Source organism: Mastigoproctus giganteus, chromosome 5 (assembly GCF_048544385.1).
Source record: "Mastigoproctus giganteus isolate SK-2022 chromosome 5, ASM4854438v1, whole genome shotgun sequence".
Lineage (NCBI taxonomy): Eukaryota > Metazoa > Arthropoda > Arachnida > Uropygi > Thelyphonidae > Mastigoproctus > Mastigoproctus giganteus.
Genome location: NC_143579.1, coordinates 47,840,882 through 47,859,430, shown reverse-complemented (window position 1 = coordinate 47,859,430; position 18,549 = coordinate 47,840,882). Strand labels below are relative to the sequence as shown.

The 18,549-nt window shown below is 39.7% G+C and overlaps 1 protein-coding gene across 1 annotated transcript in view; it reads right to left on the bottom strand.

Moving 5' to 3' along the window:
• PolrMT (mitochondrial RNA polymerase) overlaps positions 1-18,549 on the bottom strand; it is a 395,821-nt gene that overhangs the window by 355,897 nt on the left and 21,375 nt on the right. Inside the window, exon 3 of the mRNA XM_090374544.1 lies at positions 486-1,057. Coding sequence (XP_090230670.1) covers positions 486-1,057 — 572 coding nt within the window. The remainder of the gene's footprint in view (positions 1-485; positions 1,058-18,549) is intronic.

The following is an 18,549-nucleotide window of genomic DNA, read 5'->3' as shown; positions in this document are numbered from 1 at the left end:
TACATATCGAAAAATAAAAAATTTTATCTAAGTCATAATTTGTTTAAAAGCATTTTGTTGATGAACGACCTTTGATGCTTCAAACAACTCAAAAAAAAAAACAACTAAATCTTAACTTAAATCTTGTAAAATGTTTAAAAAAAAAAAAATCAGGTAATTATCCTGGTATTTTAATTACGAATTGTTCTAGTCATTAATGTCATAGATTATTGCCATATGCAAAACTTGTGGGGTACCCTTCACTGTTACACCAAGTTGACATTATTGCCTACATTATTAATTACAGTGATGCATATGATGCTTTTGTTTATTGGTTGTTACAATAAATTAGATTAAGATTATTTTGATAACTTTCAGATTGCTTTTATTAGCTAGCTAGCCTACTGCATTGCTCTATAACTATCTAGTATTCAATACACATGATGCATTTAATATAAACTGAAGAAAATTTAAGAAATCAATGTAATGATATCGAAAATGCTTACCATGCCAGCATGTAGACAAACATCAATATAGGATTTCAAGCTCGAATTAATATATGACTCTTTTAATTTCTTTTGCAACTCTTCTGCCTTTTTTGTTTTTTTATTACTTTTCTTAGTATATTTCCTTTTAGGTCTTTTTGTATCTTGTGCTTCTTCAAGGTTATTTTTTAATTCTGTCTCATATATATCAAATTCTGCAGTATTATTATCATTATTAGGGGGGGAACAATCTTCAAAATTAGCTTGTGAATAATCTGTATTTGTTTCTATAAGTAACTCTTCATAATTTTTATTTATATCCAATTCAGTAACATTGGGATATTCTGAAGAAATTAAATTTTCACTAAATAAATAAGACTGGATATGTACAATATTATCACTATCAGTAGTAGTAGTAGTAGCAGCAGCAGCAGAAGTAACAGGTGGAGTGTTAGATTTGTCTTTTACTCTAAAATCATCTTCATATTTTTCATTTTGTGAAGGACCCTTGAGTAAAGCCTCAGTCATTTTGCTGTCCAAAGGATTTTTTCCGGTTTTTGGATCGTGTAACTTATGTTTATAAATTTCTAAAACTGAAAAAAAAATAAAATAAAATAATAATAAATAAATAATAATAAATAATAATAGTAACATTAATAAAGTACAACTTAACAAGTATGTGCAATAAATCTTCTATATACATAATAAATATTCTTATGACTACTCTTACTGCAGAAATTATGTCATACTCTTCTTTGAATGTAACAAATAGGAACAGTCCAGATAATTAAAATTCTTTCAAAAATGTTACTTTGTCTCACTGATAAGATTTCACTTGAAAATTTTTAAAATTATGAATGTGCATGTGTATTGCAAAATAATTTAAATGTTTTTTTTTTATGCTCTCATATTGTACGCTGTTTTTTAATACCCTTTCCCTTAATTTGCTTTTTATCAAGAGACTTGCCTCTTGAAAAAAAAAAAGAAATTTTCCAAAAAATATACACAGTAGTACAATGAGACAAATTACAAAAATGCCATTAGTGCTGATAATCCACCTAAAATTTTACTCAAGTTGGTTTCCTCTACCACTCTGAAGATAGGGCTTGAGAAGAGAACCAATTATGGTTGCTGGATGAGGGTTGTTTATACATTCCACATAATTCCAAAAAGGGTAGATGCATTCACTTACATGCTGATTATCGGATGTCAAACAAACAAACAACTTCTTGTAACTATACACTGAAATGAAAGCTGACAGCTCCAAATCATCATTTAAACAAAATTGGGAAAAAAATACATGACAGAACATGAATTCATTCCCCAATTTTAAAAAATAACAGAAAAATTAAAATACTTGCATACTAGATGTTATTCAACAAACATGAATAAGATTACTGATGCTGCTTTACTAAAACTATGCTCCAAATTTCAAGCTGAAGTGTTTATCCTGTTCCACATTCATACAATTCTAATACAGTATTTTAATTTTACAGTGGTCAAAAAAATTGCATCACTTGCAAAATTCACCTAATTTCTGTGAAATATGGCAATATACATTTGGTAACAATACCCTATTGCATCATCCATCTCTAAGCTCTCTTAGATATCACATGCCACAAATGTGATATCTAATCATCCTGGCGACTAAAAATACAGTGCATATGTCACAAGCCCAGTATTCTGTGCTATTGCAATGGCAAGTTTTCAAAATTAACACCACATAGGAAAAGTGTTGCTGCTGCATTTCAATGCAGAGGGAGATTCTACACATGAAATAGCTAAAAGGATTCACTGTAATCGGTCAACAGTAGCACATTTATTATGAAAATTATCAAATAGAGAAAAAGGAAGTGGACGTCCACAAATATCTTCTGCAGCACTGAACAGATTTGTGGTGCATTTGTGCGTACATAACAGAAGATCCTCATTGACAGAGCTGAAAACAGAATGGGAAGAGGATAGAGGAGTAAAAGCAAGTATTTCTACAACAGGTAGGCACCTTTTCTCACTGGGATTAGTAGCACGGTGCATAATCTGGGATTAGTAGCAGCTCTTCATCCTTCTTGAAATGAGGATTCCCGACCTGTATACAGTACTCAAGGTGTGGCCTGACCATTACCTTATACAAGGGAATAATCACCTCCTTATTCATGCTATAAAAATTCCTGTATATCATTGATAAGACACCATGAGCTACTCTTGCAGCCCGTCTGCACTGCTCAGAGAACTTCATATCTGCCTGCACAATTACCCCCAGGTCCTTTTCATTCTCTATCACTATGTTGCTCTGGGGTTGCTGTTTCCCATATGTAGTACTTTACATTTGTCAATGTTAAACTTCATTTGCCACCTCTCAGCCCATCTGCTCAACCTTTCCAGATCCTGTTGCAGCAGCATAGCGTCAGTAGTGTCCTTAACAACCCTGCCAACCTTTGTATCATCTGCAAACTTGGACATTAAGCTTATACCATCATCAATATTATTTATAAATACAGAAAACAATAATGGACCCAACACTGAACCCTGAGGGACCCCACTAATAACATTAGTCCACAATGAGCAGTGTCCATTGATTACCACTCTCTGTCTTCTCCCCCTCAACCACCCCTTTATCCATAGCAGCAATTTGCCTCCAATGCCACACTGCTCCAATTTGTGCAGCAGTCTTCTATGTGCAACAGTATCGAAAGCCTTTCTAAAATCCAAATATATGATATCAAAATTATTCTTTGGATCCAGTTCCTTTGTGAGTACATTATAGTATCCAATCTAATTGGTCAGACAAGACTTCCCCTTAACAAACCCATACTGTATCATCCGAGCTATAACTGAAGTCTTGTCTAGATGATCTGCAATGCATCTTTAACCAGTGCCTCCATTAATTTCCTTGGAAGAGATGTTAAACTAACAGATCTGTAATTACCTGTGTCTCCCTTTGATCCTTCTTTCTCGATTGGGGTCACATTTGCAATCTCCAGTCCATGGGTACCTCCCCTGAGTCCAAGGAAGCTCTCATAATTATGGCTAAGGGTTTGCTTACTTCCTTTGCTGCCTCCTTTAATATAACTGGATAGATCCCATCCACCCCAGGTGCCTTTCTTGTGTTTATCTTCAACAATTTCTCCTCCACTTTACTCTCAGTTATTACAAGATTATCTAGCTTACTGCAAGGGTTGAATACACCTCTGGCATTCCCCTCGCTGAATAACTCCTCATGTGTGAATGTCGATGCAAAATATTCATTTAGTTTATTAGCTACCTGAGCAGGGTCATCAACAGTTGAACCATCGATATCAAGTCTAAGTATACGTTGCACGAGTGCATCACGTGATCCCAGTCTTCAGGTTCTCCGCAGGTACAGAGGGCATCCTCGACTAGGCCAAACTCTAGAAGGCGTCTCTTGAAGGACCCTTGGCCAGTTAAAAGGAAGCATAGACGTTTGGGATGAACCAAGTGGAACATTGTTTGTTGATGTAGGTTACCTCGGGGAGAAATATTTTAGTAGTTGCACCAGTTGTGGAGTTATTCCAGTGGGTTTGCCATAGGTTTATCAATTCTAGCCACACACTTTATGTTCCTGTTTGATGTCGGTATCGGTACGGGTTCAAATAGTGAGGAATTCAGCTTCCTTATTCTTCTTGATGGCATGAGAGAGTCCGATAAAAGCGACGTGGAGGTCCAAGGGGAGGCAGCCTGTTAGTAGCTGTAGGGCGGCAGTTGATGTCGTTCTACATTCACGGGTCATTTGTAGTAGCATAAGTCGTTGAATTTGCTGAATTTTACGTTGAGCATGTACTAAAGTCATTTGGTGGTACCATAATGCAGCTCCATACGTGACAATTGGTATAAATACTGCTGAGTATAGAAGGCGTTGAGTTGGTCCTTTAAGACCCCATTCCTTACGAGTAAAGCGTGCTAACATAGTGATGTAATTTTTTATCTTTTCTTTGATAGCTTGGATATGGGGATGAAAGTTCTCCTGTCGTCCAAAATTACTCCTAGGTACTTCACCGATCAGTAGTTTTCAGTGGGCGGTTATTGAAACATATGGTAGGAGGTCTGGAGAAGTCCAGTTTGCCTTTTAATAGGAGGGTTTTGCTCTTCTCAGTGGAGACAGAGTTTATTTACCATGGCCCATACGGACAGAGCAGAGAGAACAACTGTAGCCTGGGTTTCTATGGTGGCGTGGGTGGGGCCCTCGATGATGATAACCATGTCGTCGGCGTAAGAAAGCTGAGTAGTGTGTGGGTAGTCCCTCAGGAGCCAGTCGCCGAGTATCATATTCCACACAGCTTTCTCCAGGATGGAGCCCTGGGGACAGCTTTGGGTTAGATGTCGGGTGATGCAGTGATATTTTGTTTTGATGCTGACCTTGCGGTTAGAGAAGTAGCTTTTGAGGCAGTGGTAGAAATTCCAGGTACAATTAGAGACTCTGGCCCTCTGAAGAATGCCCAGCCACAACACTGTGTCAAAAGCTCCTTTGAAGTCAATGAAGATTGCCAGTACATAAGTTGCATCCGACTGTTCTGCAACTTTGAGGGTTTTAGACAGAGTATCAATTGTGGAGCACCCTTGTTTGAATCCAAATTGAAGCGAGGATGCCAAACCACCGGCTTCATATCGGGGTTGGAAGCGGGAGAGCTGCAGTCTCTCAAAAACCTTGCCGAGAATGGGAAGCAGTGCAATAGGGTGGTATGCCTTGGAGGTGCCTGTGGGATCCTTAGGTAAGAGCCTCAGGTTAGCATGCTTCCAACATGATGGAATTTACCCTCATTCAGACAGGTGTTGAAGAGCTGAAGTAGTATCATTGGAGCTATGGCCCAGAGACGTTGCAGAGTCTCGCCTTCAATAAAATCCAGACCAGGAGCTTTTTTGATTTTTTTAATTGCTGCATCAACTTCCTCCTCTGTGAATGGTTCCTCCATAATGTCTGGATGGAAGCTGGAATTTTGTACTGCTATCTTCCTGTGGATGTCAGTGTCAGAGTTGGTGTTGTCCTGATATATTAGTTCATTTATAATCCGGTTGATTGTATCTTCACAGTGTGTAGTCTCAGATGAGTCATCAGAGCGGACAGAGTGTATGACATCCATGGATCCCAGCTTATTCCTCACGAGTTTGTGGACTAAACCCTACGGATTCTGGTTCCCCTCAGTCTCGACAAAGGAATGCCAGGAGCTCTGCTTGGCATGGTAAACTTTGTTAGAATATTCACGGCAGACTACTTTGAATCAGTCTCTATACTGTTCTACGATGTGAACAGGGTCAGTCCTTCTCTTGCGTTGGTACTCTTTGCGAGCGCACTTCAAAGAATTGCGCGGGTTAGTGAGTTCCTGCAACCACCATGGTACAGATCTTGGGTTCCTGGAACATTTTTTCATGAAAGTCTCTGAAGCTTTGAGGAGCAGACTCTGCACAAAGTCTGTTTTCTGCACACTGTTCATTGATTGGTAGAAGTTGCTAGCTGGGTCATGAACGTCTTGAATTACATTGTCAATTCGCTGTTTTAGTAGAGAATCTTACAATATCCTGGACAGACACTTGGCGAGGGAGGGCAGAATCGGTTACACTGTAAGTGATGAGGCGATGGTCACTAGTAGTGGCCGTGTCATGCACCTGCCAATGAAGGAGTCTATTGCGAAGAGAAGAAGTATTCAGTGTGATGTCCAAGTTAGACTCTCCAGTTCCCGAAGAGTAGGTGGTTGGGTGTCCTGGTCTGTTGATGATTTCAAGGCCGCGTGAGGCAATGAATTCATCTAACATGTCTCCTCTTGCATCGGTAGAGGTGTTGAACCATTGTGTCGACCGGGCATTCGAATCTGCTGCTATAATGACATCAGTGTTCTCCAGGAGGTCAAGAACTTGTTCCAGTTGAGCTATGTGTGGGAGGATATCTGCCAAATTGGAAATATGCTGTTAGGACCGCAATACGGCTGAAGCTGCCTTCTGGGGGGTAACCAGAGATCCTTCCACAGACGCAGTATGGTTCCTGAAGGAGAAGAATATCTAGATTCAACTCATCTATTAGAGGATGAAGCTGTGTTGCCAGAGATGGATTTTTGGTCATTGATCTGAGCTATAAGAAGTCTGGGAGGTGGGGGGAGTTGAGCATCCTATTTTCCATAGTTAGTCTTATTGCGTACTATATCTGCTGCTCTTATATATACAAGGCACGCTCCATCCCGCACAGAGTGATCATAAGGTTTGTTAACTGCTTTGCAATTTGAGCATTTAGGAGGCGAGGCTTTGTTGGGACAGTCCTTGTAGAGATGTCTCACAAGGACTGTCCCAACTCTGTCTCAGCACAATGCCCCCACATTGGTTGTTTTTTAAGACACCTAGCAGAAGTGTGCCCATAACCAAGACATTTGTAGCATTTCAGGACTGGTACAAAATCTCTGAATCTGTGGGATGACCAGCCCAGAAAAATTCTATCCTGGCTGTGTAGGAATCTCCTTATCCTGGGGGACACTTCTATAACCCAATTAAGTCGACCACGAGACCGCGCATTGGTGGAAAAATGAATTTTCATCTCCTTAATGGCTTCTTCTTTGCTCATGGATTCAAAGAGATTTCTGTTATACACTTCCTCCAGTAGGTCATCTTTTTGGATTGAGCCATCTACATCAAACACAATTAAACTTGGCTCCCTGAGTTTAGGGGTTTCAAAGGTAACAGTTAGATCTTCAGCTGTGCCGCAAGACTTGATCTGTTCTAGATATGAGTTAGTGGCTGCTTTCAATATTATCCCTTTGTCGCGAATTTTGCAAATGCTTTTGATTTGGAGATCATCTAATTTTGGTTTTATCTTCTTTAGCATTAGCATTAGTAGAGGCATTTGATGCAAGAAAGCAAGCTTATGCAGCATCAGCCAAAAAAAAAAATAAAATAAATAATAATAATAATAATAATAAATAAATAAATAAAAAATAACCACTTCCACTTCATCCCTCTGTTCGTTCGAAATACCTGTCCAGCTGAGCCTTAAACTTATTTAGGCTATCAACTTCCATGACAAGGGATGGAAGTCTATTCCACCAACCAACGACCCGCTGGCTAAAAGCAAATTTCCTCACGTCTATCCTACATCTGTCTTTTCTCAATTTGAATTTATGCCCTTTCAGGTGATTATTCTGAGCAAGAGGAAGAATCCCATCACTGAGCATGCTCAAACCATTCAAGGCTTTATACACCTCTATCAGATCACCTCGCTGGTGCCTAGTCCCCAGACACTGTAATTTGCAAAACTTGAGCCTTTCTTTGTAAGAGCACCCCTTTGTTCCATTCACTAATCTTGTTGCCCTTCTCTGTACTCGTTCCAGCATCTCTAAATCCCTCTTGAAATGAGGCCTCCAGACCTGTATACAGTACTCTAGGTGTGGCCTGACCATTGCCTTATACAAGGGAATAATCACCTCCTTATCCCTGTTAGAAAAATTCCTATATATCATCGACAATACACCATGAGCTACTCTTGCAGCCCATCTGCACTGCTCAGAAAACTTCATATCTGCCTGCACAACCACCCCCAGGTCCCTTTCATTCTCTACCACTGTCAGTGTAGTACTACAGAGTAGATACGTTGCTCTGGAGTTGCTGTTTCCCATATGCAGTACTTTACATTTGTCAATGTTAAACTTCATTTGCCACCTCTCAGCCCATCTGCTCAACCTTTCCAGATCCTGTTGCAGTAGCATAGTGTCAGTAGTGTCCTTGACAACCCTGCCAACCTTTGTATCATCTGCAAACTTGGACATTAAGCTTAATATACCATCATCAATATCATTTATAAATACAGAAAACAATAATGGACCCAATACTGAACCCTGAGGGACTCCACTAATAACATTAGTCCATGATGAGCAGTGTCCATTGATTACCACTCTCTTTAGGAAGGTGTCCTTCACTCCATCGCTATCTGGGATTTCGCACCCTTCTCTAGCTTTTATAATCAGCATATGCTTTCTGTGTGGTGGGGATCTGAGGTAGTTTGAGCGTGGCAGCATAAGACAACTAGTGCCAAGTATCTTCATCAGAAGTTTGGTTGGATTGTAGCCCGGTATTCAAAGCTGCTATAGTTGGATTTTTGGTTACTTTAGATAGGGTTTTATTAGTTTGTTGGAGTTGGGCATTAGTGGCCTTCAGCTGTTCATTTTCTATAATGACCTCATATAACTTCTTCTCTAAAGAGCCCCAGCAGTGCGAAATTTGTAATGATACGGCCCTGGTGACATTGCTGTTTTTGCTACGGAGGCAGCATTCCATTTTGCACCTCAGTTTGTGTATAATTTTCAGGTTGGGAAAATCTTTGCTGAATAAATTTGGCATTTCATCCTCCCATTGTTTAGGGGGGAGTGAATCAGATGCTTCGAGTCTTTTGAGAACCTTTTTCTTGAGGGGAGGAAGTCTCTTTGTGGATGCTGCGGGAGCACAGTCGCTGTTCCCCCATTACAATCGGCATCGTCGCCACCGGGAGAGTTGTCCGCGGCAGGTATGCCGTGTTTATTTGCCGCTCAAGCCTATTGTTTTGTGGTCCGAATTTATGCCAAATCAAGCATTAATTGGGAAAGGGTAGTCAGTTTACTATACTGCAGTAGAGTTGGAGGAAGAACAATAGCGTTTACGTCTACTGGGTTAACTACAGGTCAACTACTGCCGAAGGCAATATAGCGACCAAAAAAGCTATCTTCACAACAGTGATCTTCAGCCGGTCAGACAGTGGCAGTAGTTTGCTTCGGGTTTTAACAAAATTGTTCAAACACAAATTAAAATTAAAAGTTACTTATCTGCTATAAGTCCAGTGCCTCCATAACCCGCATGATTGGAAAGCATTTGGCATCCACTATAAGATGATATCTATCATATTGGGTAATAACCTAGATTTTTTACTAAATTTAAGTTACTTTAGAGAGCACAATTTACCGTCAACGTGTACTACCGGCCACCTCATAGGTAACCCCCGGGATATTGTTGACAATGTTTTTGTGGACTGATGAAACCACATTTAATCTAAAAGGAACTATTAATCGCCATAATTATGTTTATTGCTCTCTTAACAACTGCCACTTATTCTTTGAAAAAGATTTAAATGCTCCTGGAATGACAGTTTGTGCAGGAATTTGGAAGGGGAGTGTTCTTAGACTCTTTTTTTTCTTTGAGGGAACCATGAGAGGAGAAATCTGTCTGAGACTGTTAAAAGACAAAATCATTCCATTAATACAGTCCAAAATCAATTTCCAGCATTACTTTTTTATGCAGGAGGAAAAACCAACTCACTATGCAAAACATGTCCATAAATTCTTAGAACAAAAGTTTCTAGGTTGATAGATCAGACAGCAGGATTCCACTCAATGGCCACAACACATCTGGATTTAACATCCTGTTATTATTTTTTGTGGGAATTCTTAAAGGATACTGTATTTAATAATAAAAAGAGGTCTGCTGGAACTTCAGCAGTCAGAGAAACTGAAGACATTTCTAAGGAATTGTGGCTTGCAGTTTGTCACTGTGCCCAAAAGACCATAATTCTGTAAGGACTGAAATAACAGCCATACTGAACAGCTGTTGTACGAATGATTTTTTTTTTTTTTTTTTTAAATTTATATATGCTCTTTCTATCATGCTAGGAAAATCATGCAGGGAACCCATTAATTTAAATATACATTTCAAATAGTGTTGTTATTTAGAGTCAAACATGTTTCATTACTCAACCCATTCAAGGTTTTATACACCTCAATCAGATCACCGCGCAGGTGCCTAGTCTCCAGCCACTGCAATTTGCAGAACTTAAGCCTCTCTTGGTAAGAGGATCCCTTCATTCAGCTTACCAATCTTGTTGCCCTTCTCGGAACACGCTCAAGTAAATCTATATCCTTCCTAAAATGAGGCCTCCAGACCTGTACGCAGTACTCAAGGAGTGGCCTGACCATTGCCTTATACAGAGGGACAATCACCTCCTTCTCCCTGCTAGCAAAATTCCTATATATCATTTACAAAACCCCATGACCTACCCTGGCAGCCTGTCTGCATTGCGCAGAAAACTTCATATCTGACTGCACAATTACTCCCAGGTTTTTTTCATTTTCTACCACCTTAAGTGTAGCACCACACAGTTGGTAAGTTTCTCTGTGGTTACTTCTACCAATATGCAGTACTTTGCATTTGTCAAGGTTAAATTTCAATTGCCACTTCTTAGCCCATCTGCCCAAATTATCTAGATCCTGTTGCAGTAGCACACTGCCATTACTGTCATTAACAACCCTGCCAACCTTTGTATCATCTGCAAACTTCGACATTAAGCCTGATATACCTTCATCAATATCATTGATAAATATACAAAACAACAGTGGACCTAACACCGAACCCTGTGGGACTCCACTAATAACATTAGTCCACGAAGAGCAGAAGTCAGAGAGTGGTAATCAATGGACACTGCTCGTCGTGGAATAATGTTATTAGTGCAGTCCCTTAGGGCTCAGCGTTGGGTCCATTATTGTTTTCTGTATTTATAAATGATATTGATGATGGTATATCATGCTTAATGTCGAAGTTTGCAGACGATACAAAGGTAGGCAGGGTTGTCAAGGACACTTCACTACTGACACTATGCTGCTGCGACAGAATCTGGAAAGGTTGAGCAAATGGGCTGAGAGGTGGCAAATGAAGTTTAACATTGACAAATGTAAAATACTACACATGGGAAACAGCAACCCCAGAGCAACTCTGTGGCACTACACTGACAGTGGTAGAGAATGAAAGGGACCTGGGGGTGGTTGTGCAGGCAGATATGAAGTTCTCTGAGCAGTGCAGACGGGCTGCAAGAGTAGCTCATGGTGTATTGTCAATGATACAGTCGGTCCTCGTATAACACGTGTTTGCATTACACGAATTCGATCATACACGATTTATAAATAGGGGAACGTTATCTTATATAACAAGAACCGAATTCGCTTATACACGATTCGCCTTTGTGTTTACAAGAAATGGCAGTCGAACGCGGAATCACCCCAACTGAACGCAACACGATAACAATGAAGAAGAGTCCGAAAATGTATTTATGTGTTTTATATCAGTGAAGGGGAAACACATTTCACCATAATAACGTAAAAACCAACACAATTCCAGCTATCGATATAATCGCCAATGCAATTAGATGGAGTTTACTACCAGTTTATAACAGGTTCCACTAGCAGAAACGCAACTGGAAATTGTTTTTATTGTTTTATGGTAGTAACCTCCAAAAATGTGCCTTAGTAAAATGCGAGGTGTTAATTAATAGTGTATCTCGGCCTTTACGGTGTTATTTATTCAGTTGCTACACGCGCGCAGCTTTGTTTATGTGTATCAAGCGTGCCTCCTCGTTTTGTAATTGTGCTTTATTCCCTAAAAATTAGTAAAATACTTAAAAGGTGTGAAAAGGAAGCGTCCTGGCTAAGACACTGCAGATTCAGAGAGAAAAAAAAAAAGCAATATCGATAAACAGAGGCGGACTGGGTCAAAAATTCTTACCCGGGAAAATTTGTAGTGGCCTCATACTACGGTTTATGGCCAAAATCACACCGGCCTCCGACCCACCGTGGTTCCCCCCGTAAGGCTTATGGCCAGTCCGCTTCTGTCGATAGAGAAAAAATATGAAATTGTGAAACGCTTTGAGCGAAATGAAAGACCATGTGATATTGCACGTGCTACAGACCTAAATGAGGCAACGCGGAGAATTACAAAGAATGCGGAGAAAATAAAAACAACTTTCATAGCGGGAACAACTCAAAGTGTAATTAAAATCCATTAGATTAAGACACAAAGAATTGGAAGAGATGGAACGGCTGTCATCTCTTTGGATAGCAAATCAAACAAAAAGCAAGTTTGCTTACGATAGAAGCAAAAGCATTAGCAATATTTTATTACGACTTACGTATTATAATTTATACTTACGTATTATAAAATACGTAAGTATTTTATTACGACTATTTTATTTTATATAATAAATTTTTCACGAATAAAATACGTATTTTATTCGTAAAAAATACTTTTTTAGTATTAAAAAATACTAAAAATACTTTATTATAATATAATATTATTTTTATTACGTATTTTAATCGTTATAAAATACGTAAGTATTTTATAACGATTAAAATTACCCGATTATTTATTGTGTTTGGTAATGTTTTGGTTCCAAATGTGTGTTCAATCTTGGGTGGTCGGCACCTAACCCTACTTTTCCCATAGGGCCTGTTGTTTATATTGCACGATTTTGCATTGCACGAGGATTTCTAGGAACGCAACTATCGTGCTATACGAGGACAGACTGTATATAGGAATTTTTCTAGGAGGGATAAGGAGGTGATTATTCCCTTGCATAAGGCAATGGTCAGGCCACACCTAGAGTACTGTAAATAGGTCTGGAGGCCTCATTTCAAGAAGGATGTAGAGCTGCTGGAACGAGTACAGAGAAGGGCAACAAGATTAGTGAATGGAACAAAGGGGTGCTCTTACAAAGAAAGGCTTAAGTTTTGCAAATTACAGTGTCTGGGGACTAGGCACCAGCGAGGTGATCTGATAGAGGTGTATAAAGCCTTGAATGGTTTGAGCATGCTCAGTGCTGATGGGATTCTTCCTCTTGCTCAGAATAATCACCTGAGAGGGCATAAATTCAAATTGAGAAAAGACAGATGTAGGATAGACGTGAGGAAATTTGCTTTTAGCCAGCGGGTCGTTGGTTGGTGGAATAGACTTCCATCCCTTGTCATGGAAGTTGATAGCCTAAATAAGTTTAAGGCTCAGCTGGACAGGTATTTCGAACGAACAGAGGGATGAAGTGGAAGTGGTTATTTTTTTTTGTTTTTTTTTTTTGGCTGCTGCTGCATAAGCTTGCTTTCTTGCATCAAATGCCTCTAATAATGCTAATGCTAATGCACCCATTGATTACCACCCTCTGTCTCCTCCCACTTAAACATCCTTTTATCCATTGTAGCAACTTACCCTTAATACCATTCTGCTCCAATTTGTACAATAGTCTTCCATGCGCAACAGTGTCAAAAGCTTTCCTGAAATCCAAATATATGATATCAAAATTATTTTTTGCATCCAGTTCCTTTGTAACCACATCACAATATCCTATCAAATTTGTCAGACAAGACTTTCCCTTAATAAACCCATGCTGTGGCTGAATTATTGCTGCAGTCTTGTCTAGATGATCCTGCAATGCATCTTTAACCAGTGACTCCATTATTTTAACCGGAACAGAAGTTAAACTAACTGGTCTGTAATTACTTGTGTCACCCTTCGATCCCCCTTTGTGAATTGGGGATACATTTGCACATCTCCAGTCCGTGGGAACCTCCCCTGAGTCCAAGGATGCTCTCATAATTATGGCTAAGGGTTTGCTCAGTTGCTTTGCCGCCTCCTTTAATATAACTGGATAGATCCCATCCACCCAAGGTGCTTTTCTTATGTTTAACTTCAACAATTTCTCCTCCACTTTGCTTTCAGTTATTACAAAATCATTAAGTATCCTGCTACAATTTGATAACCTTCTGCCATTTTCAAACGTTAATAATTCCTCATATGTGAATGTAGATGAAAAATATTCATTCAGTTTGTTTGCTATCTGAGCAGGATCATCAACAGTCGAACCATCAATGTCAAGTGGACCAATCAGATTCATCCCCTTCCTTTTAGAGTTTATATAAGTAAAGAAATCCTTGCTGTTTTTCTTAGCATCTTTTGCCAAGAATTTCTCGTAAATCTGCCTTCGCCTGCTAACCTCCTTTGTGACCTGATTACAGACTAGCTTATATCTGCCATAGGCTTCTGAGTCGCTTGATAATTTATATGCATCCCATGCATTTTTCTTCTCTGTTACAAGTCTCATTAGCATTAGTAGAGGCATATGATGCAAGAAAGCAAGGTTATTCAGCATCAGCAAAAAAAAAAAAAAACACAAACACCACTCCCATTTCACCCCTCCGTTCGTTCGAAATACCTGTCGAGTTGAGCTTTAAATTTGTTTAGGCTATCAACTTCAACAACAAGTGATGGAAGTCGGTTCCACCAACCAACCACCCGCTGGCCAAAGGCAAATTTCCGCACATCTATCCGACATCCGTCCTTCCTCAATTTGAATTTATGCCCTCTGAGGCGATTATTCTGAGCAAGATGAAGAATCCCATTGGCATTGAGCATGCTCAAACCATTCAAAGCCTTATACACCTCTATCAGATCATCTCGCCGGTGCCTAGTCTCCAGACTCTGTAATTTGCAAAACTTAAGCCTTTCTTCGTAAGAGCAACCCTTTGTTCCATTCACTAATCTTGTTGCCCTTCTCTGTTCCCGCTCCAGCAGCTCTACATCCTTCTTGAAATGAGGCCTCCAGACCTGTATACAGTACTCAAGATGTGGCCTACCATTGCCCTATACAAGAGAATAATCACCTCCTTATCCCTGCTAGAAAAATTCCTGTATATCATTGACAAGACACCATGAGCTACTCTTGCAGCTCGTCTGCACTGCTCAGAGAACTTCATATCTGCCTGCACAATTACCCCCAGGTCCTTTTCATTCTCCACCACTGTCAGTGTAGTACCGCAGAGTTGATACGTTGCTCTGGGGTTACTGCAACCCACATGCAGTACTTTACATTTGTCAATGTTAAACTTCATTTGCCACCTCTCAGCCCATCTGTTCAACCTTTACAGATCCTGTTGCAGCAGCATAGCGTCAGTAGTGTCCTTAACAACCCTGCCAACCTTTGTATCATCTGCAAACTTGGACATTAAACTTGATATCCCATCATCAATATCATTCATAAACACTGAAAACAACAACGGACCGAACACTGAACCCTGAGGAACTCCACTAATAACATTAGTCCACGTTGAGCAGTGTCCATTGATTACCACTCTCTGTCTTCTGCCACTCAACCAAGTGTTGAGTGGCAGAAGACAATGGTTATCTAATGAACCATTAGTTCATTAGATAACCATTTAGGCCTAAACATTGAACGATATTTCTTAATAATAGGTATGAAACTTTTAGTAACATCCACAATTAATTCCTTGAATACTTCCCACTTAGAATTTACTGTTGGTAACATCGTCAGTTTATCCCACCGTACAGAATTTAAAAACTGTTGGAGACCACTGTACTCACCTTTACTTAAGCAAAAACCCTTTCCTTTACCCCTGATGGTAATTAAATCTTTAAGTAAATTCCACATCAGTACACTGTGATCCCTGCCACCTAGTGGTTCCATTATCTGCAAATTCTTAATACGCGAATGATCACTGCTGATAACCAGATCAAGAGTGTTACTCTCTCTGGTTGCCTCTCGAACATGCTGCTGCAGAAAACAATCATCCAATAAATCCACAAAAGTCTGACTTGTGTGTGAGTGACCAACCCACAAGTTCCAGTCAATATCTGAGAAGTTAAAATCCCCCATTATAAGACATTCTGATTTACTAGACCACTCTCTTTCTCTGTACAATTGTTCATTGTAGTCATTCGAGTCAGTAGGTCTATAACTCATTCCTACTCTTATTTTTGCTTTCGCAGTGCTTATGTCACACCAAACTGACTCAACAGTGCACTGTTCATCTATATCAACTGGATGCACTTCTTTTGATTTTATGTGTTTCTTAATTAACAGCATAACACCTCCTCCCTTTCTATCTTGTCTATCCTTTCTGTACACATTGTACTCCCCAAATTCCAGTGCAGCATTCCTTATATCTCTGTGACAACATGTCTCTGCTATCCCAACAATATCCGCCTTTGATGTCTTGACCAAGACTTCAAATTCATTTACTATACTTCTAGCATTGGTATACATGCAAACATACATGCCCCTACTCCTATTCTTAGTTACCCTAACACATCCCATATACCCACCTATTTCAGGATGACTGCCATCCGTCCCTGAAACCCCTAACACCCCACGCTCCAGGTCGCTACTTATTCTAATAGAAGTTGTGCAAGAATCACCTTCACCTCTGCCTACGGCTACTGTTAAACTATTAGTCCTTGTATCCCCCGAAGCTATCAGTTTTCCGACCCACCTAACACTGCCTCGATAGCATCAGCAAATATTCTTGCACCCTTTCTATTTAAGTGTATCCCATCCCTATAGAAGCAGTCTCTCCTGTTAACAAGTACAGTCCAGGCTGGAAAAAATTCTACCCCTTGAGCCTTGCACATTCTTTCCAGGGACGAATTGATCGACAAGGCTCTCATCATATACTCTCTTCTATCGTGTCTGGACAGAATTGCAGACACTTTCAAATTCAACCCTAATTCTCGGCTTTTGTTCAACAGTGACCTGTACTTGTTAAGTAATTCTGTCAGTCTCCTACTCCTAATATCATTAGTGCCAACGTGTACAACTATATCACCTTTTGTACCCTTAAAAGATGATATCCGCACAACGTCATCAACCTTTGCCCCTGGCAGACATACCCTGGTCCTGTTCTACCTATCCTTTTTACAAAGCATGTTTCCCGTTTCCCTGACAATAGAGTCACCAACAACTATTAGTTTGTGTGGGACCAGTGCATTCTGCTTTGGGGGTTGCCGCTGTGTTGCGTGATGACCAAGTGCAAGCTCTGGCATTGATGTGGGCAGCTGAGAGCTTGATGGGCCCCTCAATTTAGATCTTTCAAGGGCATCCACCCTGTCCTTCAAACTCTCATATAGGCCCATAACAATGTTGAGTTGTCACCTGATTTCCTTACATCGCACACACACAAAGACATCCCCCCCCATGGCAATATCATGTTCCGTTCCAGAGAGTTCGGCAAACATTTCACAAGTTGCAGATTTTTTTAGGCTGTGATGCGTTGGAGAATCGCCCCCTCAATTCTCCCCGGAGTCGCAGCACTCCTGCCACTTTGTGCCTGTTGCTTTGCTGCTCTAGTTTGAGGCATGATACTTTAAATTAATAAAATCTATACATTGAATTAATTAAATGTCAATACTACGCTATCTAATAGAAACAGCTTTCTTCACCTGTTCCCTGAAGTTTGTCATGAATATTCTCCCAGTATGGTAACTAAGATTGCCACTTAGGAGTCTAAAATGCTGATGCAGCTCATTTCCAGGTCTCTTATCAGTCAAGTACTTCAAATTACCACAAAGTTGGATGTTTCTCTACAATACACACACATCCTCTGTGGGCAAAAACCATCTTTGTTCTCCAGAACAAAGATCTGGCATTTCCCCATCTCTCTTCTATCATGCAGTATACGTCATGCGTCAATTAGGGGATTGTGGTTGTGAGAGTGCACGTGTTGTGTAAGTTCAGTGCCAGCTTGATTAGTTCTTAACTATTATGGTGGTAATTAGCACGTGTATTGGAAGTTTTTGTGGTGCCATATTTTGTGTAGTGCTCCCGATGTAGCATGCGTTACAACCGGATTGACATTTAATTAAATATATAACATTGTTAATGTCGATTATTGGATATTTGTGTGTCTCTTTATATATATACATTAAACATGGTCCCTAATTTATTATATGAAGAAAATATTAACATTATGTCTGTATTGGCAAACACTTGGCGAAGCTCTCTGGTGAGTCCGCTGTGATAGGGGAGGGCAATGCGTGTGTTTTGTTTGTTGTTCTGGTTGGTGCTATGATTATGTGGGTTACTGACATTATTTCTTGCAACAGAAATTGTGTGTTGAATTAGATGTGAAGGGTATTTCCTAGCTATGAATTTCTTTGCAAGATATTGTAGTTTGGTGGATAAATCGTCCTGCGAAGTACTAAACTTAATGGCTTTATAGATTTGATTGTAGAGAACAGACTTTTTTGTACTGAGTGGGTGATGCGATTGAAAATGCAAATATTTTCCTGTGTGTGTGTCTTTTCTATAAATTTTGGTTCCTAGCCTGGTGCCCATTTTATATATTATGAGGTTAAGGAAGTTGATTTTATTTTCAGTTTTTATTTTATTTCAAGGGTATATTTTAATCTTTCATGTATTGTATTGAATTTAATAAAAAGATTATCAATGGTGGCTCTGTTTCCTATTAATCGGAAGCACTCCCGCAAAATATGGCACCACAAAAACTTCCAATACACATGC